The sequence below is a fragment of the Alosa pseudoharengus genome, unplaced genomic scaffold (assembly GCF_046254945.1).
Source record: "Alosa pseudoharengus isolate Yale_2024_CS ecotype anadromous, Long Island Sound unplaced genomic scaffold, YU_APseudo_1.1 YU_APseudo_1.1_scf_12, whole genome shotgun sequence".
Lineage (NCBI taxonomy): Eukaryota > Metazoa > Chordata > Actinopteri > Clupeiformes > Clupeidae > Alosa > Alosa pseudoharengus.
This window is the reverse complement of record NW_027468587.1, coordinates 17,454,664-17,481,782: the sequence shown is the minus strand read 5'-3', so window position 1 is coordinate 17,481,782 and position 27,119 is coordinate 17,454,664. Positions and strand designations below refer to the sequence as shown.

The following is a 27,119-nucleotide window of genomic DNA, read 5'->3' as shown; positions in this document are numbered from 1 at the left end:
TCATGGCAAAGTGAGGGGATGATACATTGGATTTCTCACCCACATTGAATCTGGTGATTCACTTGTGCCTCTGCTCCCGCTTAGACAAGAAAGGTCACACTTGGTTGAATAGTTGGTTCTTCTGGCCTTGCAATGGTGATGCTGTGATTTACTTGGTTCTTGTTAGTAATTCACTTCCATGCCATTGGCATTTTAATGAATATCTTAAAATGTTTAGTAGCGCTTTCACATAGAGGTAAACATGTTTATAAATACAGTAAATAAATCATGACTTCCAAACACTGCTCAGCCTTCAAGCTATAACTTGCAGATGGCATGCTAGTTAAGATTGTACACGTTGTCTTCACTTACTGTAATGTACCTAGGGATACAACATTAGATATCTAATTAAGTTTGACTTCACATAACATGAAGCAATTCATCTTCATATCTAAACAACTGCTATATACCAGGATTACAATTAATACATGGGATGCCCATGCCCCTAATCAGTCCCTGACTGACTTGAATCTACTGCTAGCACACAGCCAGTGGAAACTGATAAAGTACAGTACTGTCTGGATTAGGGATATTCGAGGTGTGTGTGTGTGTGGGGGGGGGGGGGGGGGGGCACTGGGAGGCAAAGAAAGAAGAAAAAAACTGTTACTAAACATACTGATAGATCCAGACATGCCGTAGATAGCCCTGCTCTAGTTCTCCATTGACAGCGGAGGGCTACGAGTGGAGAAGTACGTGTCTCTCTCTCTCTCTTTCTCTCTCTCTCTCTCTCAAAAATAGCAGCTGAGGAGAAGCAGAAGTTCAAGATTCGCGCAGCTGGCCTGCGGAGCGTGAATGAGTAGGCGATCCAGTCAGACCCCTCCAAACGATCCCACTTCTACAGCTGTTCTCACCCATGTGATGCTCCTCTGTTGTGATGTTTCTCCCTTTCTCTTGTTGTGTAAAGAACATACAGTACATACAGAAGTGATACTAGGAGGGGGCTTTCCAATCAACAGATGTAGACCTATCATACGTGTTGAAATCTCTATAAACTTGCTTAATAAATCACATGGCTGTCACACATAAATGTGGCATGAGAAGCGGTGAGCTTATTATGATCGCTGCTAGCGTAGCTCCCCCATGGTAAAAAATTATTTTGCTTTAAGAGATGTTCTGAACTGCACCAAATTTCATGAGTATGATAAACCAGACATGCTCTGGGGGTATGCCAAGTTTCATAGTATTCCATCCATGGGGGGGTATAAAATAAATTAATTTATGTACATTTAGTGACTGTACAGTCATCGGCCTGTAGATGGTGGTGTTGAGCGAAGGGTTGCTGGTAGAGGATGATGAGAGGAGCTATACACACTCTCTCTCTCACACACACACACACACACACACACTCACATTCTGATTTCCAGTATTGGCGTTTGTCCACCAGATGGCACAGCGACTTACTGCAGAGCCATATATATCTCTGCTGCAAGACACATTCATTACTCCACTTCACTTCTGAAAACCACAATGGATAGCTTACGGTTTCACACCATTGTGGCTTGTGTATTCATGGTAGGATGATTTTCAGGTGAAATGTGATTCCTATATCTTCTTGAAGCTGAAATAAACCTGAGAATGTGTATCAGACATGTTTGTTTTTTACGGCAGGTAGGCTACTAACCTTTCACCAGCTTAATGTTATAGGTAGAATAATGTTAACCTTTGCATAAGTTGAGTGATGGAGGCTAGTTTGATTGTTGGTGTAGTTGTGAAACATAAACACGGTTATACCGAGCAAATTGATAACAGTACTGTAATTGTCTCTTTCGAAAGCTAAGTTAGTTAGCCACAACACTAATGTTCGCTAATGCGATGGTTTGCTGATGGAAGATATACAGTAGGAAACCTGTCTACTATGCACCCTAAACACCAGGCTAGGACACACACACACACACACACACACACACACACACAGGCACGCACATACAAGCATACACACAAGTTGCAAGAGTAGAGGGTGGAGTTGGTGGAAATGGAAACAAATTGACAAGTGTGACAAGCAGGAGAGGATGCACAGGACTGAGCGGTGGTCATATTTTGTACCACTATGCGATACTTCAAGTCATTTAGTAATCACAGTGCATCTTCAATAATCTGTGGTGACATTTACCACTTTTGTTGTTTGTTTATTAATGAGTGTGAATGTCTCTGTTGTGTCATTGTCAAGGCCTTGACTAAATAAATGCCTATGTTCAGAACAGGCTGAAATTTGAATATTTATTTTCCCCAGTGACATGTATAACTAGCATTTATTTGTGAATGTTCCCCTTTCTGAAAGAGAGTTATTTAAACTGCTGTGGGTAGGACTATGATTCTGGACAGATTCCTAGCCAACTTCATCTGTCTCATAATTTTACTCTATTTTCCAGCGCTAGCATTCCTCATGTCTAAACAAACAAATCACAACACCGAACTCTTGACAGCCTCCAGTTAACTTTGCTGAGGGGGGCTTTGCTGTTTTAATGCACTCCGATAAAATACAGTGTGGGGGGCAGCTGACCCAGAGTTGGCACATGTGAGATTCTCTCCATGATACATACACCTCCGTCCAGAAATGTCCATGCACATCAATCAGATAAAGCTCAGATGACTAAGGGCTGCGTGTTGTTGATGTGTCTTCTGTTGCTAGCTCTGCCAAAGCTTTGGTCTCCGTAAGTATAGACAAGACATATTCCTCCTGTTTGAGCCTGAGCACAGAATGAAACAAATAAACAAATGCAAACAAACAAAACTAAGTGCTCGAGACCATTTTGTATATTTACACAAAAAACTGTAATGATGTTGTGAAAATGTGCAAGCATAGAGCAGGGGAGTCATGAATCTTCAGCACAAGACGACAAACCGCTCAACGCCACTAATGCCCTACCCCATACATGTTGCTATATTATGTGTGTGTGTGTGTGTGTGTGTGTGTGTGTGTGAGTGTGTGTATGTGTGTGTGTGTGTGTGTGTGTGCTTGTGTGTGCGTGCGTGCATGCATGTGTGTGTGTGTATGTGTGTGTGTGTCATATCATTACACCAGATGTTGACAAGCCATATATTAAATATGTCAAGGAAATGTGTCATGAGATTACAGGAAAAAAGTGAGTAGTGAGGGCAATGGTGTGCAGAACTGTGACAAACAAGAATCTCTTTGTGATGTTCTGAGGTTTGTACACAATCAAATGCACTTTTGACCACACATGCGTAATCCCATCAAATGTGCCAGTGTTACTTCTGTCACTTCTGTTTGTTACTTAAGATTCTGTAATAAATTAAATTTGTACAATATATGATATTACAATTGAAATATAATGAATCACTCAAACATGATCAAATGCACTTTTAACCATAATGTAGGCCTATAATTACATCAAATGTGTCCGTGTTTCTCACTAATTCTGTCTCATAATCATGTTTTTTTCTTGTGGTAGTGCATTACTTAATATTTGGCCACGAATAAGTATTTAAAAAGAAAATGTGTCACTGCTCCTAAAATATTGTTAATTACCCAACAAGAATGTTGTTGGAGAGAGTGCATCTGACTGAGTCAGACAAACATACTGTAGGCTACAGTAGCAACACAAATTTGTTTTTTGTTCACTTTTCAAATCAGTGTTCAGCCACCATGTGGTGAAGGTGTTCCCTTTCCTTTATTCTTACCAGTGATCCGTGATCAAGTATCAGATTATTATTTACAGTAGGCCTACTATTTAGTTCCAAAAAAATGTGGCTTTTGCAAATTCAGGATCCTGATTACAAGTGCATGTTGACTCCAAAAAGCTACTGCAGGCAAAGAGAGCACCGCGTTGTGTTCCGTCCCCTCCCCAACAGTGCTTAAGCTGCCCCCTCCAATGGCTTTGGACGTATGTTTGTGATTATGTGTCACGATCTCTGCTTAACTTGCCAGCTACTTTTCAGGTTCAGAGAAAACCCTGAGCTTTATAACTTCTCCCATTCCAAACGAATTAGTCTGCATATTATTCAAACTGTCACTAATGACATACTCATGGGAGCCGAGCAGATAGCAATATTTCTGTAATGCTAGTCAGCAGCTCTCTCAGACAGGATCAACCTCAGGCTCTATGCCCACTGCATTTTAAAGGGATACTTTTATGAAATGGTGGAAAGTCGAGATTGGACTCTTCACACTTTTTCCAACTACGGCTTGCTGCTTTGAGGAATGCCTGTCTAAACCATATTTCCCCATACGATGGGGGAAAACAAATTTCAGAGGGAAATCGAATATCCTCTAAACAACATGGTCTGGTTTTCTAGGGAGTGAGGAGTTGTAGAATGTAAATTTGAGGGAGGGGGGTTGGGGGTGGCAGACAGGCAGACAGAGAGGATAGGCTACATTTTACTATACCCCTTTCAAAAATAGTGTGACATTTGGGTTGATAGCTTAAACACGCTCAGGTCTAAGAAATAAGGAGAAACTAAAGCATGGAAAGCATAGGAGAGCCATGAACCTTTTCAACTGTCTCTCCCTATCCGCGTTGGGATGGATTCCCTTGTGGACAAGTTCTCGCGCTGAGAGATTCCGTGTGCAATTTGGCAAGCTGGCAAGGAGGAATACGTCAATCCACTAAAGAGGGCGGCGCGCCGGTTAGGAGGTGTTTCCCAGCTTTAAAAACGCCGGAGACTGCCTCTGTCAAGCGCTGCGTCACATAGACAGGGAGTCACTGGAAATCTCAATTAGAAAAGCAGAGAGCAAAACGCTCTGTATGATCTATTCCCCGTCTGTGAGACATAGCTATTCTGCTTTGGAGATTATAAGAGACCGGACCTGTGAGGTAGCCTAGTCTTTGATTTGTATGATTTTCACAATCCTGGCGCACTGTCACCTGAATGCAACTGATAGAATCGAATCCGTCATACTAGGCTACATCACTGTGCAGACCAATATTTTTAAATTCAAAGAGTTCGCATATCTCTCCTCAAAACAATTAATTCGTTTTCTTTTTTCCATTGATCGGTTGTCAAATGCAATTCATTTAAAAGGAACTCGCAAAGCCTGCTAGCTGTTATTTAGACTTTTGTCGTACCCGCTATCCGAAAAGTAGACCTGACGCAAGTTGGATGCAGGATACCAGCTGTCTTAGAGTTAACTCCAGATTCAACTTTGGACCACGTTTCCCGCCAGCGGAATACGGATTGAATTTTCCGTCCACTATCACCACCATTATGAAGTCTGCTGAAGAAGGTCAGATTTGTTTCTATTTATCACATTATTTAGCAGTTCAGCTGCGTACAGTCATATGGAGCCGAATTTGTAGGCTACTCGTTGAAGTGCATTCACACAAAGCTGTAGCTAGGGTATGCTGTAACTTTGTCTAACAGGCTACCAATAGGCTACTGAGCAAATGTGGTAACTAAGGCAAGTGTGGTAAAAGTCGTCTGATGGTTAGGCTACTATCGGATGGGTCTTCCCTGGTTGTTACCAATAGGTGTATCTTGAACGTTAACTCCTAGTGTGTGTGTTGATGCTGAGATGACAGTTGCACTTATGTGTTTTCATTCCCAGATGTCAGACAGACCTAAGTTGTTATTGTGTCTATATATTAAAAATGGAATATAGTAGCCTACGCAATGGTGGCCACACTTTACCACAGTCACCAATTGTATACTGTTCTTGCTTCTTGCGCTGTCGGAGGTGGTTATTACTGTGATGTAGGCAGGCACAGGGTAGAATGTGCAGGGAGTGTGACACATTAATAGAGTGCGCTCATCTAAACGTGACCACGACAGCAACATTAACAGCCGTGCATATATCCTGACACTCAATCCGGGAGGCCTACAGCTCCAGTGCTGATGTCATGGACTTTTGTGGAGTCGAGATTTCTCTCTGTCTTTGAGGTTTTTCAGCCAGCGGTCAGGGACTATTATTATTCATCGCAGCCTCTGACTTGTAAGCCTCATAATTGATTGCAGACACATGGGTGTTGGGGTTGGTGGTGTACTGTGGTGGCGGCGGCGATGATGGTGATGGTGTGTGTCTTGGTGGTGGTGGAGATGGTGGGGGTTCAGTTGGCTGGGGAGAGATGCTTCACCACTTGGATAACCGTTCTCTGCTGACGAGTGCAGTTATCCATGCCCCCAACCCTACCCCCCCCCACCCCTCCCCAAGCTCCTCAACACCTACCCCCTTCCCCTTTCCCTCAACGCCGCCTCCCTCTCAACCCCTAAAACTCTGTGGCAGTTCAGCCAGACACTCGCAATTAACTCAACCCCCAAACCCCTAAAGCTGGGCTGCCATCCGCATCCCGCCACCCTATCCCAACCCAACCCTATCCCAACCTGCCCTCCTCCCACTCCAGACTACACCCGCGTTGAGGTTCACCGGTGGTTGTGGCCCAATCCCCACAGACCTACCCGAGAAAAAAAAAAAAAAACGAAGACAGGAGAGGAGGCAGGAGAAAATAACAGTAAACATGTTTGTTAATGCCACTGTGTGTGGAGGGCCAAACTGGCCTCGCTCCCAGAGGGAAGTCTGGCCAGCATGGCAGCGTAGCATCTTCCCTTCCTGACCTGTTTTGGTTGTTTAAAAAAGGTAGTGTATTACACAGTGGGAGAGTGAGACAGAGAGATCTGAAATGGGGTGATATGCTGAACTCTTCCGCAGGTGTATCTAGCTTGTGTGTGTGTGTGAGTGTGTGTGATTGTGTGTGTGTGTGTGTGTGTGAGTGTGTGTGATTGTGTGTGTGTGTGTGTGTGTGTGTGTGTGTGAGTGTGTGTGAGTGTGTGTGATTGTGTGTGTGTGTGTGTGTGTGTGTGTGTGTGTGTGTGTGTGTGTGTGTGTGTGCTGCTTTTTGCTTTCTTGGTTTTCAGGTGATGCAATCACATATGGTTCATTTTGCACGTCCTGCCCTTTCTGAGAATGCAAAAGTGGTGCAAGAAAGACAAAAAGCAACAAAGTGAAACCTACCGGAGCATGCATGAATCTCTCTCTCTCTCTCTCTCTCTCTCTCTCTCTCTCTCTTTGTGTGCGTGCAGTTCGATGTGTGTATGTCTGTATATGTTGTGAAATATGGGTCAGTGTGGGTGTCTGAACTCTAGAAAAAAAAACTCCTTGTCCCCTTAAAAAAACAGCAAAGCAAAGATAGAAAGAAAGAAAAGAAAAGACAAGAGGAGAAGAAAAGAGAGAAGGTGGTGACGATTGATGAGAAGATCAAACAGGAGGAGGCTGGTCGTTTGGTTAATGTCATCAGAGTGGGAGAGGAGATACACACTCCCCTGGTGTTGCCTTTACACAGAAATGAAAGAGGCAGTGTGTGTGTGAGAGAGAAGAGACAGACAGAGAGAAAGAGAGAGAGAGAAAGAGACGGATAGAGCAAAAGGAGAACAGGATGCCTTGCCTCAGTTCACTCTGCAGGTAAACGCAGAAGAGGAGAGAAGAGAGAGAAGAGAAGAGAGAGAGAAGAGTAGTGACTGATGAGCCGTGACCTCTAAGGTCTCGCACACCGCCATACTTCGGCTTCAGAGCCTGAGCCGCAACAATGAACTCCACGAGAGAAGAGCCCGAGTTTGATTTCAACTATCTCTTTGAGTTTAACCAAGGAGTGCAGCCCCCCATGCAGAGAGGTGTGTGCTTGTCACTGTGCTACACACACAGTGGATTGCTCAGTTTATTTGCTTGCAGTAGTCACATTGTTAATGTAAATGTGTGGACTTAATAGGGCTGGGTGAGACTGACATTTATATTTTGTTAACAAGATGCTATGGAATTATTTTAATTAAAAGAGTGAATCTAGAGTCTGTGTTTGGCAGCTCCATGTAGTGTGGTTTTAGCGTCATTTTTCATAAATGACAGCATAGTCTGGGTGCGTAGTGTTGCACGCAGATAGCTACACAGCTTGCAAATTGTTGCGGTCAAAGAAATTGTTGTTTGAAAAAAAGAAAGATGTAAGTTGATATGGAGTGCAGTAGTTCTCTGTGTCTGTCGAAGACTTTTTGAATGAATTGCTTTTGGATCGGTGCCCCTTCGTAATTGAAACTGAGAGTGAATTGTCACAAGAATCAAACAGGGGAAAAGTCAGAGTACAAGCTAAAGTTGTGCTGCGGCTTGTTTCTGGAAATAGTCTGTCACAAACTAATTTTAGCCGGTCTGCCCACGTATTCTGTGGTGCATGACAGGTTCATCATTTCACGCGGTGTCCTGTTTGCGTAGCTCTGTGGTTAGCAAATTTAGAACGCTAGGTAAAGGGGGGAACCGCCAGAAAAGTGTCGTGCTACAAATAGCTTTTTTCCTTTAAATTGAATTTAACAAGAACTTGGAAAAAAAACCTAGGTTAAAAGTGCACTACATAGTACACTTCTTCAAACTGTCAAATGAATATGGATTAGAAAATTGAGGGCTGTGTATTCCCTTGTAAGAGTGTGTGTTCTTGTTTTATTTATAAACATAATGTTTGTGTGAATGTATGTTTTCATGTAAAAATGTGTGTGTAAATGAATGAGACAGGGAAGAGGGTCTCCATCCACACACAAGGGTGTGTTGTGCTTTAGCAAATGTAAACTCTCTGATTCAATCAGGTCGCTACCTTGCAGGCATGCAAAGTGCTGTCAGCTGTACACATGGGAGAGTCCTAATTCACTCACTGAGTGGGGCTATCAATCAAGCTCTGTATCTGTCACACACACACACAGACATGCATGCACACATACTGTACACACACACACACATACACAAACAACGAACATACAGACACACACACACAGTCACACACACACACACATACACACACACACACACACACACACACACACACACACACACACACACACACACACACAGACGCATGCACACACATACACACACGCACACACACACAAACACACACACACAGCAGCAGCGGATCCTCCTCCTCTTCACACTGTGCCCCCCACATCTCGGTCTCTCCACATCTCACGTTTACAGCAGCACTGGCATGTGGTCTGTTTCTGTTTTTCAGTATGAGCTGGGTTCATTTCTGTCATAGATGCGTGGTTTGGATAAGTATGTAATGTGGTGTTGAAGTCAGAAGTCTGGGTTGCAGCTTGATATGTAAAATAGATTGTTGTTTTGTAGACACATGTGGTGACATTTTCCCTGTGCGTGTGTATGTGTGTGTGTGTGTGTGTGTGTGTGTGTGTGTGTGTGTGTGTGTGTGTGTGTGTGTGTGTGTGTGTGTGTGTTTGGCTCCATAGATGCCTTCAACTACACTCCGAACGTCAGCCTGTCCCTGCCGCTCAGCATGGGCAACCCTTATCTGGCCAACCAGTACCACAACCTTCAGACAAGCCCGGTCATCTCCGTAACGTCGTGCCAGCAGAGTGGCTACTCCATGCACGAGGACGCCGTGGCCTCGGGCTACTACTTGCGGCCCAATGGGGCACCACCGCTCGAGAGCCCGCGCATCGAGATCACCGCCTACGGCCAGTTTGCCGATGACGAGGTGGAGGAGAGCGGGACCGCTGACCCAGCGATGGCTAAGCAGCGCAACGTCGTCAACTCCGTGGTGACACTGACGCTGCCAAATGCCGACGGGTACCGCGACCCGAGTTGCCTGAGCCCGGCAAGTAGCCTATCGTCGCGCAGCTGCAACTCGGAGGCGTCGTCGTACGAGTACTACAACTACGACGCGTCGCCGCAGAACTCGCCCTGGCAGTCCCCCTGCGTCTCGCCCAAGGGCTCGTCCTCGCTCCTCTCGTGCCCGCACGCCATCACCATGGCCACAGGCCTCATTGGTGGAGGCTCTGCCTCCTCGCCTACACGCCACTCCCCCTCCAACTCCCCCCACACCGGACTCGCCAACGACGATGGCTGGGGGAACGGAAACGGGAACGGGAACGGGAACGGAGCGCCACGTAACGGTGGAGGAAGCGGCAGCTCTCGACCTAATTCTCCGTCATGTGGCGCCACGGCCGGGAAGAGGAAGTACAGCCTCAACGGCGCCCCCTACAGACAGCCCTCGTACTCGCCCAACCAGTCGCCCGTGCCGTCCCCACACGGCTCCCCGCGCCTCAGCGTCACCGACGACAACTGGATGGCCTCCAACACCAACCAGTACACCAACTCGGCCATTGTGGCGGCCATCAACGCCCTGACCACCGACGGCGTGGTCGACCTGGCCGAAGGCATCCCTATCAAGTCCCGCAAGACCACCGTGGAGCACGGCCCCGGCATGAGCCTGAAGGTGGAGCCCAGGGAGGATGAGCTGGGACCGGGTGGTGGAGGAGACCTCTGCCAGGAGGACTACAACAGCACCACCGCTGCAACCACCCGCCTGCCTTTCAAGAAGGAGAGCTACTGCACAGGGTTCCTGGACGTGCCCCCACATCCTTATTCATGGTCCAAGCCCAAGCCATACCTCAGGTACAGCATGCTGGAACACGTGCACACACACACACACACACACACACACACACACACATGCACACACACACACACACACACACACACACACACACACACACACACACACACACACATGCACACAGATATACACACACTTATGCCATCATCATCATCAACACCATCATGGCATACAAACACACACACTGTCACTGTCTGTCTTTCCTGTATTATGCATACACATCTGTCTGCCTGACTTCTAATCTAATTCAAGCCCCCTTCATTAGCTAAGTCAACTGTGTCCAGGTTATCACAGATAGATTCCCTGCTTTGATTTAACAAACACACCTGAGTAAATCAATTAGGTCCAGCGATGAGAGTTAAATCAAGGTCCGTGGAGTAGCTCAAAATGAAAAACAGGGAGCAAGGGGGTCCCTCAGGACCAGCTTGGAGAAACATTGTGTTCGAGGTTCACACACGTACTAATACAGGCAGTATAGACCTCTCGGGATGTGACTGTTTGAAGGAGTGAAACACGCCTGATTCTCTCTTCCTTTGGTTACAATGCACTTTACGGAACCAACCAGTATGAATAAGGCACTTTGTTGAATTGGAGGAAATCATATTCTTTGAAGCTTATTAACTGGGTCCAGTAATGTATGAAAGTTTGTGTAAATTGCCAGTTGATTTATGAAGGGGCACGTACCAGTCAAGGGCGAGCTCTGTGGGTCGGGCAAGAAAAAGGAGAGTTAAAACAATCCGTCCAAGAGCATCGCTGCTTCCAATGTTATTCTTTGCGTTTTCTAAAATTAGACTTGTTTATTTGGCATAGATTGTTTGTGAATTTGTTTTTTATCTTCAAAGACCGCAGTGGCAGCTGTCAGCGTCAGTCGAAACAGGTCCAAACGCGGCTTTTCTCTGAAGATCAAGAACATTTCATAAATCATATTTTACAGGGTGGAGTAGCGGAGTTTGTGTCCTGGTTGTCATAGCAACCCATACACAAGCACACATTCCCCAAAACACACACACACACAAATATTGGGCACTATCCCATAAACTCCCTTTTCTATCCTGCTGCCTCCCAAGCTGTGTGTCCTCTGTCTCCGCCGCTGCCCACTTTTCCTGTTGGAAATCAAGTGTTTGATTAAGATAGTGCGCAAGCAGGAAGTGATGGTGACAGACCCTGGACCCTGGGACTGTCCGAACCGTCTGACGGGTCACCCACCATGCTGCTCCTCTCTCTAACCCACCCCCCCCCCCCCCCCCACATCATGATGTAACCCCCCCTGCTTGGCTCCGATAAAGGAGTGCCCTACGGGGGGAAGCTGGTTCGTTCTAGGTCAACAAACACACTGCACGGCTTCCAAGAGGATGTCTGAGATTGCTTTCATGCGAGCGCTTAGGTCACAGGTTTTATGTTGGCCAGGCGTCCGGTGAGGGTGAAGTATTGTCTTGCAAGTGTTTGTTTTGATTAGATATGCTCACACAGCCTTGATGTGGGAATACATTTCTTTTACACTTTCCCTCTTTTTAGAGGGCTTCTTCTCAGTGGCCTTTAGCCAGCTGGGACATCAGCTGTTGTGGATATCATTACATGGGCTTTAAGTATAAGTATAAGTATATACTTTTTTGATCCCGTGAGGGAAATTTGGTCTCTGCATTTTAACCCAATCGGTGAATTAGTGAAACACAAACAGCACAAAGTGAACACACAGTGAGGTGAAGCACACACTAATCCCGGCGCAGTGAGCTGCCTGCTACAACGGCGGCGGTCGGGGAGCAGTGAGGGGTTAGGTGCCTTGCTGAAGGGCACTTCAGCCGCAGCCCACAAGTCCAGAGTGCCACGGCTGCCCACTTTGTCGACCTCTTAACCAGGATTTTTGTAGTAGGGTTGTGGGGGACCATCTATGTGTCACTCATTTTGTACTCAAAATTTGTCCTCTGCACTGTGACACTCGTTATTCTTACACTGAGTTTCTTTTATTAGTTATTTTCAATAAAGTCTTTGTGCTTTAGATTAATTTAGTGAAAATCATTAAAATGATTATTTAACCTTTCAATTTGATATTTTATTACAGTAACTTATCTTTTTCTGGAGAGTGTACTCTGTACAAGTAGGACACGTTTCTATTAGATTAATTTTCGAAAGACTCGGCTATTAGTGCCCATGCTTTTGGAATGAAGTATCTCGGAGTACGACTACAATTGATTTGATTACAGCTAATCATGAAATGGAATGGCTCAGGAGGCTTCCCAGAAGGGAGAAAAATCTGTTTTGTGTAATTTAATTATTCTTTGCGTGTGTGTGTGTGTGTGTGTGTATGTGCATGTGTGTGTCTGTATGTGTGTGTGTCCACTTGAGTTAGTACTTGAAAGCCCTTTTTTTTCTCTCTCTCCTTATGTGTGTGTGTGTGTGTGGGTGTGTGTGTGTGTGTGTGTGTGTGTGTGTGTGTGTGTGTGTGTGTGATTTGTGTTATATTGCCTCTACTCCAACTCATGTTTCTCTCTGTGTGTTTTGGATGTACACATGTGTTTTTAGTGTGTGGTCTCCTACTGCATCTCTCTAAAACTCATTCTCTCCTCTCTCATATCCTCTCCTCCTCTCTCCTCTCCTCCCCACACATCTCCTCTCCTCTCCGTTCCCCTCTTCTCCTCTCCTCTCCGTTCCCCTCTTCTCCTCTCCTCTCCTCCCCCCACATCTCCTCTCCTCTCCATTCCCCCCTTCTCCTCTCCTCTCTGCAGTCCCTCTCTGCCCGCTCTCGACTGGCAGCTGCCATCCTGCTCGGGGCCCTACAGCCTGCAGATCGAGGTGCAGCCCAAGTCCCACCACCGCGCCCACTACGAGACGGAGGGCAGCCGCGGCGCCGTCAAGGCCCTCTCCGGAGGCCACCCCGTGGTGCAGGTACCCAAACCATCCGCCAAACCGCTCTCACACACACACACACACACACACACATACACACACACACACACACACACACACACACACACCGTACAATCCAGTCCAAAGCTTTTCTTCCTCTCCATCGTCTGTCAGTCAGTCAGGCGACGTGCCTGAGCCAGAACTCCGATCCAAATCTCCAAACTATCGTTCCAAATCTTCTAGAGGCACCCATCTCCAAATATTTCCACACCAGCTTTTCATCTAACCTCAAAATTCATGTGTCAGCATTGTTCCAGAGCCACTCGTAAGGAATAAATTGCAAGTGGTTTGTGTCTTGCAAGTGCGCGACCAATGGGGAGAAATAGAACACCAGCACTGCAGGGCATTAAGAGCAGTACAAACAGTAGTTGCAGTGTAGACACATTTGCCAAGACCTGCGCTGCGTTGGTGTAGCCAGATATCACTTTATAGGGTTCTCTAAATTACGTTGTGATGGATGAGGTTGCTTAATGTTCTTCTGAAATGAAAATGGCGTCTTTTATTTAGAATATGTGAAGACAGAGCAATAGCACCACTTCATCATATGATGTTATGATCTGGTTTAGCTCAAGGCTAAGAAAAATAAGACAAAAAAAAAAAAACCTTTACAGAAGCTCCCACAGTGACAAATGAAAGCTTACTTGGAGGGGGGGGGGGGGTGACTGACCAATTGAACTCTACTGCAACAGGTGGGTGTAAGTGAGTGTGTGTGTGTGTGTGTGTGTGTGTGTGTGTGTGTGTATGTGTGTGTGTGTGCATGTGTGTGTGCGTGTGTGTGTGTGTGTGTGTGTGTGTGTGTGTGTGTTATTAATGGTCCGTGAAGTCGGGAGTTGATCTGCTGCAGCACAAGGTCAGTGCTGACTGCCGTCGCGCATATTGACACAATTAGTATGGAAGGAGACCATCACCTCGGCATATTGTGTTTGGCAGCCGCTCCGAAAGCTCGCGTCACTCTCGCCACTGCGGCTCCACACAGAGCTCCTTTCTCCCTGTAGGGCTACGCCTGTCATGCTTGTTTGTACATCTTGCTTTGCTCAAGTTGGAAAGCATGTTAAGTGTGTGCTCCTGTGTGTGTTTGTAAGCTGATGCGTGAGGCAGTAAGCGATGTGCATAAAAGTGTAAGTAAGTAAGTCTTTATTGTCTCTCTCAAATGCGTCTGTGTGTGTGTGTGTTTGTATGCAAGTTTACATGTCAACGTCAGTTTCAGTGCAAAATGCACTGGTCCATGAGCATATTTCCATGGCGATGCAGACCCCCCCTCCCCCTCCTGCTGAGCTAGTCGCCATGGCAGTGTCAGCCGGCTGATGGGAGCAGCTGGGCTTTCTGAGGATATGTTTTTAATCGTGTCCCAGCCCGCCGACCCCACTGCTGCTCCCACCACAGCTGTTCTGCAACGAGCCTCCTCAAACACACTCCGTCAACTTTCAGGTGGTACTTATAAACCCTTTTCCACATGCCCTCCCTCCCTCCTGAACACACACACACACACACACACACACACACACACACACACACACACACACACACACCCTCCACACCCACACAAAGAAATGAGTAATCACCTTAGGTAAAGTGCCATGTATCAACACAGTCTAATTTGTTAACATAGCACCCACCCACCCCCCGCCTGTGGCCCCCCTCTCCTCGGCCCACCCCCCGCAGTGAGAGACCTTTGCCAGGCTGGGTCTGCGGCAGCTCAGGCCAGTCGCCTTGGACATGCTGGAGCTCCAACCACCTCATCATTCCCAGGCCTCCGCGTGCTTGGGGCCTGGGTGTTGAGAGGCTCTGGCTGGCTCGCTCTGTGGCTTGTCTCATACTCAATCAGTATCACTGCCTCTGTGTGTCTGTGTCTGGGAGGAAGAGTGCTGGATCAGGTTGGATGCATAGGGAGGGGGGGGGGGGTTTGCCCCCCCCACCACCACACACACACAGACACAGAGACACACACGCACACACACACACATTCGCACTCACTCACACATACACAAACGATGAAGCAATGAAGAAAGGATCTATTTTCGTGTGCTGAAGTGCATCACACCTCCGTTTATGGCTGTGTGGTAATTCATTCAGCCCGGGATGGCAATATTGCAGTGATTCAGGGGAAAGGGGGGGGGGGGGGGGGTCGTAAACACCGGCTTTACTGACGCACGTCTCCTGTCCCACTCACATCGCATGCATTTCTCAGCTTTTACTTTTACTTGGCCTGATTTAATACCCCGACGATTACGCTTTGGGTGAAATATCTTGGGGCTGTCGTAAGACTTGAAGCGCCTCTGAAACTGAGCCAAGTGGTGGAGTTTGTGGGCAGAGAGCAGTAGCTAGCGACTGCTGTTCTCGGTTTGGGTTATACAATCACAGCTTCTGAAAGAGAGCAGACGAAGAAAGAGAGATACATACACACGCACAGAGAAACAACGACAGACTGTGTGAAGTAGTGTAAGTGAGAGCTATAGAGTGAAAGACAGAAAGTAAAGACTCACAGATTGCTGAAGCTCCTTTCAAGTCCTGTAATCATTTCTGCCCTGTGGTTTTGCAGTGAGAGTTCTCAGATCTTTTTTGGTGTTTGTGAAAACGTGGCCGCCCTAAGGCTTCAATTTCATTCTATCTCTACCTCCTATTCTTTCTCTCCTGAAATCACCCTCCCAAATGCTACTGTGACTCTCGCTGGAGCTGGAGCTGGAGCTGGGGGGGGGCAGGGGGTTCCAGTGAGGTCTCAGTGCTCAGGGGTAATGAGAACCAGCCGCGGGTCGGGCGCAGTCATGGGGAACAGTGGGCAAGTGGAGCGACTGATACTGGAGGAGGAAAGAGAGAGATGAGAGAGAGAGAGAGAGACGAGAGACTAGAGAGAGAGAGAGACAGAGAGAGACAGAGAGAGACGAGAGAGAGAGAGAGAGACGAGAGACAGAGAGAGAGAGAGAGAGAGAGAGAGAGAGAGAGAGAGAGAGAGAGCGCGCCAGCGAGGGCACCGGAGTCAGCGGGCAGACAGGGAGGCAGGGAGACAGCTGGGGCCCAACATGGCCTCCGTTCCCCTCGGCAACCCCCCCTTAGAGGCTTTCTGCTTCCTGCTGATTAAGGGCCCAGGGGCCCCCGCAGTGGGCCCCGGTGGAGGTGTGGGTAGTGTGGTGGGGTCTCAAAAGCTCGTCTGGTGCCAGTTCGCCGGCTCCAGGGGGACTCGCCGCTTCACTGCTGATGTCATCTCTGTTGAGGTGCTCATCCTTCAAGAGCGCTCCCCTTTGACAGCTCAAACAGCCTCCCGATGCTCCCCTTCGTCCTGCTCCTCCTCCACTGCCACGTCTCCGAGTGCTCCAAAACACCGGACCCCTTCTGTTTCCTTTCATGGTTGGACGGGCACTGCGCTTGTGACGCTCGTCTTCACTCTCACCCATCCTGCTTGGTGGCGGCAAAGCCAAAACAACAACAACACAACTGTCACAGACGCTCATCGCTGTTGGCAACAACACAACTGGCTTCGTCGCACCGACTGGCAACAAGCCGAGACTCCGTCGCTGAAGTTCTTATGATAAGCAGCTGCCACTTAATTGTCCGGTTGTTATTGTTTTTTGCTCAAGGAGCCCCCCCCCCCCCAACACACACACACCATCCTGCTCTTTGGCTTATGGATGGCCCTGACTGCACATTAGTTATCACAGGAGTTCAGAGGCCCGCTGATGTGGTAATGAGCAGAGGTGTTTTTCTAACCTCACTCTGCCGGCTGATGGCAAACACACAGTCTCCCCTTTGTTTAGGAACCCCCCCCCCCCCCCTTACCGCTGTGTAGGGCTGACATGACAGGCTCCCCTGCCACAATGTGATGGCTCCTACTGGTAGGATGGAGACGCTGTCTGCACTATCTGACAGACGGACAGACAGACAGACAAACACAGAGAGAGAGAGAGAGAGAGAGAGAGAGAGAGAGAGAGATGGAGGGTTAAGACCTGGAAAGTTGAAACAAGCATCCAGATTGTGGATGACCACCACTCTGTGGACTCTGTTCCCCCCCCCCCCCCCCCCAAACCAACCCCATTCCACCTCTCCCGCTAGTTTGTTTTCCGGATCTTTCCTTCACTCTCTCTCCATCAAAATATCCGTGAAACCCCCTTTGCCCTGGAGTCTGCCTGCCCTCTGTGGTGGTGACGCCATGCCGTCCCGACCCCTTCTTGCCACTTTTCCAGTTTACCGGCTCCTGTTGACCGCACTCGAATTACGGGGGTAACCCATACCCCCCCTCGTTGGTCTATGGAACCGCTTCCCCCTTTCACCACAGTTATGTCCAGCATCTACACGGGTGGTTTTCAGACGCATGCCTAAGATGTGTCAAGGTCTGCTATACCTTCAATCAGAACCACTATGTCATGATTGATGGGTTTTTCCAAAGAAATTGATATTAACTAGTATAGCCTCAAATAGAAGCATGTAGAATTAAGTTGTTTTTCTTTCTTTCTTTCGGTCTCTCCATCTTTCCATTTGGTTCAGTAAACATAAGGATATGATTAGAACAGATGAGCTCCGGACGACTATCAACAATTACAGCTCCATTCAAGCAATGGCGACTAGCTTCATCAAAAACAACACTTGTTAAAGACTACATCCACATTATTCCATTTTTTAAAATGGTGTTTTAAAACTAATAAAATCTCCTTCCACACGCATATTTGCAGTACCAGAATCATGTCTGCACGGGACACCTGAAGCGCAGATCACGAGGCCTTTCGCACAAATCACGTGTCCACTCATGTAATTGTCACCATTTTAAAATGCAGAATTTAACTGCATGACAGATGCTGCCAAAGACAGCATGGCCAATAAAGCTTGTATTTCATTCTCCATGTTGCATTCACCGCTGGCTGGCTAGTAGTAGAAGTTGAAGTGAGTCATGGAGACAAGGTCCAATCAGGAAGGGAACATGGGTTTCTACGTCATTGTTTTCGGACAGGATTTACGTGTCCACATTAAAAAACAAAGTCGGAGTTTTCAAATGAATACTGGGGCGACAACACTTTCAAATCATTTCCAGAGCTCGAAAGCACCGGAGAAGTGTAAATGAGATTCAGAGGAAAACGGAATAGTGTGGATGGAGCCAAAGCATGAAAGCCATTGTGGCATAAACTGCATTGGAGTGTAGTAACCAGTCCCCGTGGGTTCGTCTGTGACAAGCTCCTCGTATTAACTTAGGAAAATAAAAAAGGCATTGCTCAGGCAATGGCAGTTTATCCAGGATGCCGTCCAGTGCTATATGAGGCTGGGCGCTGGAAGTGCTGTGGAAAGGTCTTGACTCGAGGCCTTGTTTATCTGGGAAGAGCTGCCTGTGCGTCATGTGTGTGGCGACCTTACCAAGTCCTCTCACCACCATGGGTCTTGCCCGCCTCAGAGCCCAAGGAAGTCAGACTGCTTTTCAGGCTCTATGAGTTCTACTGGTCAAGAAGTAGGTCTCCACATACTCTCCACCGAGGAACCCCATTAGGATGTTTTTTAGCAAAGGAAGCAATCAGAAACAGTTGTTCAGATAGTCAGTTATATTTTGTTTAGGTTTAGGATAGATATTTAGAACAAGGTCACTGATGTTTACCATACAAAAACGTAAATGAACAATGTCCAAATGAAAAAAGTTATCTCTGGCTTTTGATACTCTTATAACAGTTCTATGACATATTAAGCATAACCAGGAAATATAGCAGGGTATCCTGGAGCACTCCTCTGGTTTATCTCCAGAGGGACTACGTCCCTCCATGCAATCCCCACACTTTTTATGTCCCTCCTAGACCCCCTTGAAAATATGGTCCTCTCCTTAAGGGGCTTCCCTTACTCATGACCCTGGTATCGTCAAACCACTAATTGTAGCCGAAAAAGCAACTTCAGACATGGTACAAAATGACTGCATTTTCACTGGTTTGAGGTGACGACCACAGATTTATGAGGTAAGACATTGGTGGCTCGCGTTTATATCAGGGGGTAAAGAGAAATCCTGTGTACTGCATGCAAAGTCTGATTTTTTTCCTTTCTTATTTTTTTCTCTCTTCTGTTTTTTTCAAAAGATTTTTTCGGTCTGTAGCTTTTGGCAAATGATTTTGGTCACAATCCGTTCCCCTTAAATCTATCAATTTATACAGAGCTTCGACTTCTCTGGTCTAGACATTGGCAGTCGCCAGAGACTAGGCCCTCTGTGTGACATAACATTCGGTTTTAGTTATACTTTAATTCACAACAAAGGACTAGAGCCACTTTGCCGCTCGCTGAACGTGTGCCTTTCATAACTTCCCGGGCCAAGTATAATAGTGTCACACACACACACAGACACACAAATGTGGTTATGGCTGTGTATACACTAAACTCCAAAGGGAGAAAAGAGGGAGGGATAATCAAATAGGTCTGGAGAGAGAGAGAAGAGAGAGAGAGAGAAGAGGGAGAGAGAGAGAGAGAGAGAGAGATGACATGGATGAGTGTAGATTTAATTTGGTACAGCGAAGCCTCGCTGTGTGACTGTCAGCACTTGGGAGTGAACGTGATAATCGGCTGAGTTCCCTACCCCACCCTCCGTGCTCCTCCTCCCCATCCTACCCTGCGCCACCCACCCACCCACCCACCCATGCCTTCTGCCTCCTGCCTCCTGCCTCCCAAAACTCCCTCCTCTTCTCCGCCACGTGGAGCTCAAGTAATGACATTCCTCCACACTAAAAAAGATGGAGGGAGAAAAAGAGTGGAAGAGAGAGACAGAGAGAGAGAAAGAGAAGCCTCAAGAGGCAGCCTTGAAACAGTTGAGACCGTGGAGCTCGTTGGACGGTCATTCCCTGGCATCTGTGGAACGGCATGCACTAAAACCAGTGCACCTGGGCAGAGCGCGTCCAGATGCACAGGCCTGTGAGCTCTGCTCAAGCCAGCAATGGGGGATGCATCACCGTCGTAAACCAATAACGCAGATTACTGCCCAATCATAAAAAGGCACAATAACATCACTTTTTCATCTGTGGTCATCATTTCATCATAAACGAGGGCCGTACGTGAGGCAAACAGATATGGTTCATGGATGAGGTTGATTGATGAGGCTCTTGCTTTTATGTTGACCGCTGCAAAAAGCATCGCAGAGCTCGATATGTCTTTAGCAGTATTAGATATTCCATCCTGACTGTATTAGCCATCAGTGAAAGCACAGGAAAAACCAAACCAGAATTTCACGCGGCATCGTAAACTGTAGGCCACTTACAGTAGAGCATATACTCAAAAGAAAGTGGAAGAGAGAGAGAAAGAGAGAGTGAGAGCAGAACAAAAATCAGGTGTTCTGTAGCGTTGTTAGTGGCATTTAATTTAATTCCGGAACCCCACATTTGCTACACCGTTGCTTCCAGGAGCGGGTAAAATACAGACAAATCATTTGCCATTGCAGTTTGGGAAGGGGAGTGAACGCCAGCTACTGCCGTCACAGTGTGTGCAGATGAAGAGAGCGGGAGAGGGAGAGAGCGCGGGTCACCGGAGCACATATGGTAAAGGAATCGAGCGAGGTAGCCCAGGGGAGACAAACCCACGTTCCTTTACTGTCGGGAAGACCAGCGTCACTGAGGGTTGCCTGACCTCATTAATCACTTCCTCTCCAGTATGAGGTCACCCTCGGCTTTGAATGGGGCCACCACCGCCATTACCCCATGCCTGGGGCAAAATGGCTGAAAATGACCCCCCTTTCCTTCTTCAGTCGAGGCTCCTGTGGCCGCTCACTCCTACAGTATATTGAAGAGCTGAGGTAATGGTTTGGAGGTCACGGTGAAATAGGGGAGGATTGTAGACAAGTACAAAGTGTTGGAGGACACACAGATTTAGTAGCACAACCAGCCATGAAAAATCAGTGTTTTATTAAGATATCACACCGAGAGGAAACAGCAAGCAATTTTATGGACCGTTTTCAGATTTAACCTTATGCTCAAATCATTAGAATGTAAAGCAACCATTTCTTTCTTAACTCTCTCCACCTCTCTCTCTCTCTCTCTCTCTCTCTCTCTCTCTCTCCGTCGCCCACTGGTTCTTATGTAAGTGCCTGGTAGCATGTGGGCCTCCAGATAATTGGGTCTGGTGACACTCTAAGTAAAATATAATAAGCAAAGCGGGTCTGCTAGTGAGATCACCTCAAAAGATGAAGTGCTCTCTAGAGAGAGCCAGGACTTCAAGAAGCTCCTGACCCCAACGTAACTCACTGATGACTAGCATGTGTGACTAGCGCTCAGGTCAAGACAGCTGTTGAGCTATTTGGAAAAGTGTAGGGGGTAAGCTGGGGGCTGGGGATTGAGTAAGGGCAGAGGAAATGAAGGAATTGACATGATAATTGACCATACTTTTGTCTATTTCTAGTGTACATATTCTCCCTTTCATCTGTCCAATTCAGCCTCTTGTTGATTATTAGACGGCCTCTAAATGTAATCTGATCCATTTCCTCATGCCTTGATTCATTGGTCCTCTCCAGTGTAATTTCAATACCAAAACTTAATCCACTGGAACTGAATTGGCCTTAATCATGATGACACGTTGAGACCAACTAAGCAGATCATTTTCATTTTAATCAGCCGCAGATATGACCAGTCAATTCAAGACAACGCTCTATTATCTGATAAAACATTGAATCACTTGGCACAATCAAATATTTTTTTTTCGCAAGAGGACAACAGAAATGACTGATTGCAACAGGCGCAAATTTCCAATGACGCCATTTATTGCCCCCTTCAAAAAAAAAAAAACACGCACGCACACACACACACACACACACACACACACACACACACACACACCACCTCCCTCCATCCTCAAAACCCTGACCCCCTCACAGAAGCAATTATAAACCCATTAATCAGATTATGTCATAGGTTACATGTGGCCTGTGTTCTGTTATATGACTCAATCTGTTAAATAAACATTGGGCCTCATATTTGGTTTGACAGACCCACTGTTTTGCTCCACCACCAGATGAAAACTTCATAAGATAGCAGATTTGAAATGATACGCTTGTATTTAGAGATAATTGAACAATTTTGTGGGATCTTTTTTCGCTTCAGATGGATCGTGTTTAGATAGAGCGATATGTTTTTTTTCACATCTCACATGTGGTTCGATGACCCAGCCGGGTTGAGCGATATTATGTATGTTTTTTTTTTTCGCATCTCACATGTGGTTCGATGACCCAGCCGTATTGAACCCTTGAGGTCCATCTCGTCCCATTGCAAAGGTTTACTTTTCATGTTGAATGTTCCGAGCAGAAGCTTGCCCCGGCAATTTTTTCTCTCTCAAAAGGCAGCCCTCTTCAGGGAGTCCTTCCGTGTGCCCACACACACGTCTGAGAAAAAAAACCCTCGCCCGGGCTAGTGGGAACATTCGCTCTTTGCTAACCAGGAGCACTCTCCAGGGCTCGTGCTGCTCTGCAGTTCAGCGTTTCCCCTTCAGTGGATTTCTGGATGTCGACCACATCAATCCGAAAAAAGAAAAAAAAAGAAAGAAAAATGAGTTCAGCCCCCTTCTTTAAAGTGCGCTGTAGTTCTTCTTTTCTCTTAGGCTTATTGTGAGTGGTGGTGGTGGTGGTAGTAGAGCTGGCCAAGAGTAATTTAATGCCCCAACAGTTCTTGGTTAAGAGGTCTCCCAAATACGTATTTTTTCGTTAACAGCATATTTCAGACTTTCAAGCACCTCCACTGGAATATTAATGTTTCTAGTGAAACCTTTTTTTTTTAGGTTGTTAGATGAGGGAGGATGTTGGCAACGTTGGTCTTCACTACTCTACTTCACAGTACTGTGAGCAAGAGTGAGCTCTGGCCCTGGGGATATGAGGTCTGAGTTTTCGTGTGTGTGTGTGTGTCTGAATATGTCTGGAGAACTAGTTTTTTATGTTTTTTTTTGTTTTATTGGAGAGAAGTAGCCATTAATGGTGGCCAGTGAGGAAGTGGTACCTGTTTGATGTTCTGGTTCTGATATTTGTCGGGTCTTTCATCTCAGTATGATGCCGTTGCTGGCACCAGGCCAGAGCTTCATAAGCCTTAATGAAAATCATAATGCATGTTCATTTCCATGTGAAAGAGGCCTGAAGGGGAGCTCTCTGGACGCCATGCATGCTAAGGTTGGAGAATTGCTGATGCGCTGAAATCAGGCATGGACCACTGCCTTGTTGACGCAAAGCTTTTTGGCATTGGAGACAGCTAATCGATAGAAACCTCATTTATATGTATGACTTTTATTGTGACTACTAAAGTCACTGTATACCAAAAACTATTTTGAACTCGTTATTCATTTAAGTCCTTCATTTATTCCTTCATTTATATTCACCAGATTCATTTTCATACCAAAAGTTTTGAATTACTGTTGTCTATGTAAGCTTGTTTTTTGGGGGGGATTGTGTGTCATACTTTATCAGCATTTTCATGTCCAAAGCCTTAGCATTTAGATTTTGCCTTTATTAGAAATTTATTGAGCATTTGTAGAGTTTATATCAGAGATTTATTATTTTTCAAATAATGCTGACAATGTGAAACCCCCAAGTCCATAAATGACTTTATCAATTAGACCTAAGGCTAGAGTACTAGCAATTTCCACTAACTTAAAAATATATAGATCTGGTGTGGTGTTGGAAGCCATAAATAAATAGCTTCGTTTAAGTCTCAGTAAACGTCACAGACACTGCAGCGTACATGCACATCGGTTGTGTATTCCTCGTTAATTATGTCACATTCCTGCTGACAGACCTTAAATGATCGTTTTGGTTTCTCCTTCTGTCTCGAAAATGGTCACTTTCCATTGAGTCAGTGTCTGCCGCTCCCCTGGATCTCCCAGGGCACTTTGCTCTTTTATGGCCACAGCGAAATTTTAATGAACAGCAACGTGATGGGGAGCCAGCCGCCCCCATACAACCCCTACCCCCCCCCCCCCCGGTTCTTTACTGTGTATGCAGCTCCCTAGCTTGGGAGACTGCACCGTAGACGGTCCCAAAAAGATCAGAACACTTTTTTTTTTCAGTCTACCCTAAGGGGGGGTTGGGGTTGGCTTTTAAAAATACTTCCCCACTACACAGATTTGAATGCAAGGACACACAGGCATGGTCTCCAACTCAACCAAGAAAACAAACAGAAGAAAGAAGCCGCTTAGCGGAAGGTGGGGGCAGAGAGAGGAGTATCATTAAAGCGGGAGAACTGTTAAGTGCCTGATGTGTGTTCAATAATTAACCCCCACCCCAAACACAAACCACCATCCCACCCCCAAATCCCTGCCTCTCCTCCCACTAAATGAGGATGATTGCGGCGTTAAACGTGGGGGTCTTTTGAGATGACGGAAAAGGTGGGTCTCTCTCACCTGGTGTTCTCTTTGTTCCCCTGCCAGCTGTACGGCTACATGGAGAGCGAGCCGCTCACCCTGCAGCTGTTCATCGGCACAGCGGACGACCGCCTCCTGCGCCCGCACGCCTTCTACCAGGTCCACCGCATCACCGGCAAGACCGTCTCCACGGCCAGCCACGAGGTCCACCAGAACAACACCAAGGTGCTGGAGATTCCGCTGCTGCCCGAGAACAACATGCGGGCCATGTGAGTATGCCAAGCGCTGTGTCCTCGGTGACGGGTGGACACTTACCACACCACAGCACTTACCACATCTGCCATCAACACTTGTAGCAGCAAACAGCATTTTAAATGAAGGGCTTCGGCCTGTAGGCCTTCGTTAGGAATACAAGTGCCTGAGCCTTAAAAGAAATATACAGGAGATAAAAAAGACAGACAGAAGGGAGAGCTTGCCTGATGTTATATGTTTTGCTTTTTTATCTCCTGTATATTTATTCCCCCCATCACAGTGAACAAGCATCACCGCAGTTACAGCACAAACCTTGTGCTTTTACGTTTTTAGCAGTGGTTATTGGTCTAAATTATTTCCGCTATGATAGCATCAGACCTTTATTCAGTAGCCAGGGGTGATTGCAATTGTCAGAGTATTCAGAAATCCATCAGTCAAAAAAAGGCAAACAAGTAAGATACAAAGTTGGGATTGACCCTATAGAAATCTGACATAAAGGAGAGAACACATTTTGATCTTTGAATAAAAGCATAAGAGATGATGAATAGATTGAGTTATAGAAATAACACAACACGTCAGTCATGCTACAAGTAAATATATTGTTGAGATTCAAAAGGTTACTTTTATTTTCTTTGCTGTCTTAAGCACACACCTAAATGAAATGACTGCGTATTCTTGGCAAATCTGTGTGTGTGTATGGGGTGGGTGTGGCAGGAATCTCAACCTTTTTTCAGTAAAGGTACAAAGAACAAGATAATGCCAGCACTCGCCCACACAACAGTTTTTGGAATGGGGGGGGGGAACACCAAAAAAGAGAGAAAAGAAAGAGGATAAGGATGTCATTGCCTTTCTTGCTCCTGCTACTACGTGCCAGATGAACTGATAGACCTTCCCTCGATGTGGGCCTTGTCAGATCACTAAAGTCTCCTGGAGGTTCCCACCCTATAAATCCCCCCCCCCCCCACACACACACACACACTTCTCGCTCATGCTTGCACACACACACACACACACATATACACACACACACACACAAACACACGGTGCGGTAAATTGCAGTGCATTTCATGCTCACAGAACCCTAGCCAGCTAGCAGCCACCTCTCCCGGAGGAGCAAGGGGGCTGCAATCTGTGGGGAGCCCCAGCAGCAGCTCTCCTGTCTGGGCTTCAGTTCCAGCCACAATGGGTCTGCTGGCCTGGAGCCCAGCGACGCGTGTCAGAGAGATGGCGTCGAATCCTGAAGAGGAGTTACATAACCTCCCTCACCTCTGTGTTCTGTTTCGCTTTTTTCCTCACTTTTTTCGCGTGTTTTCCTTAGGTGAGACAGTCTTCGTCTAAGAATGTTGGCCATATTCTGAAGGTTTCCGTGAAATAAGATATATGTTTTCTTTTTTCTTTTTTTCGTGATCTGTGGAAGAGTTACAGGCCCTCTCTTTAGAATAGAGTCATGTCTTAGACTGCAACAAATTGATAGTTATACTGCACAGCAACTGCCGTATGTGCGGCTTGTGCGCTTAAGTTCAAATTTGAAAAACTTAAATCTCAATCTCGCCCCTTCTCTCCTGAAGGGTTAGCCATGGATGGTGTCATTGGCACTTGGCTTTGTGAAAGTTCCAATTGAAACAGCAGGGTAACTTGAGCATAGAGCCATGGGAACATTATAATGTCACAGTAAATTTGGGAGTGAAAGAGCCTTTCGTGCCTCTCTCTCTATCTCTCTCTCTATCTCTCTCTCTCTCTCTCTCTCTCCCCATCTCCTGTGCCAGCTCAGGAAGGTGTGGGCTGGAGTTCTCTCTTAGCAATGAGCCAAAGGTCGTGCCCTGTGGAAGGTCGCTGACTGACTTTTTCCACTCAGCTGCAGAAGGGGTCAGGGATGCTCCACTGTACAGAGTATGTCCTCTGATTGATGGGGAAGTCGAGAGGGTTTTCCCTTCACTGTTACCACTGCTGCCATGGCCTGTTACATACCACACGACACACCACAGTGCAATCATAGAAACCTTCAAATTAGCTGTTCTCAACCCAGCAAATGACTAGGCTGCATCTGCCCTGACTTCCTAATTCAACACAACATCATCTTTTTTGACAGTACTGCATGCAATATACGTGTATGTAGTACCTGTAGAACTACAATTAGCATGCCTTTATTTTCATTGCACAGTTGCACAAAACCAAATCTACTGTGTCTCCCTGAACAGTACATACAATGTAGGCAACACACACATGCACAATCCTCAGATTGAATCAACACATAAATGTAGGACACATTTCAAATATGCATATATTCATAACTATTCATACAGATATTAAAAAAAA

At 46.4% G+C, this 27,119-nt stretch overlaps 1 protein-coding gene across 2 annotated transcripts in view; it reads left to right on the top strand.

The window, feature by feature from the left end:
• The first annotated feature begins 4,699 nt into the window (after positions 1–4,699).
• Positions 4,700–27,119, top strand: part of LOC143119069 (nuclear factor of activated T-cells, cytoplasmic 1-like) — a 76,910-nt gene continuing 54,490 nt past the window's right edge. Inside the window, exons 1-4 of one of the 2 annotated variants that reach the window (XM_076280318.1) lie at positions 4,700–5,224; positions 9,208–10,375; positions 13,100–13,259; positions 24,618–24,820. In XM_076280318.1, coding sequence (XP_076136433.1) covers positions 5,101–5,224; positions 9,208–10,375; positions 13,100–13,259; positions 24,618–24,820 — 1,655 coding nt within the window. In that variant the 5' untranslated portion in view covers positions 4,700–5,100. Of the gene's footprint in view, positions 5,225–6,784; positions 7,603–9,207; positions 10,376–13,099; positions 13,260–24,617; positions 24,821–27,119 lie in introns of those variants that run through there. The other variant, XM_076280319.1, reaches the window with a different exon arrangement.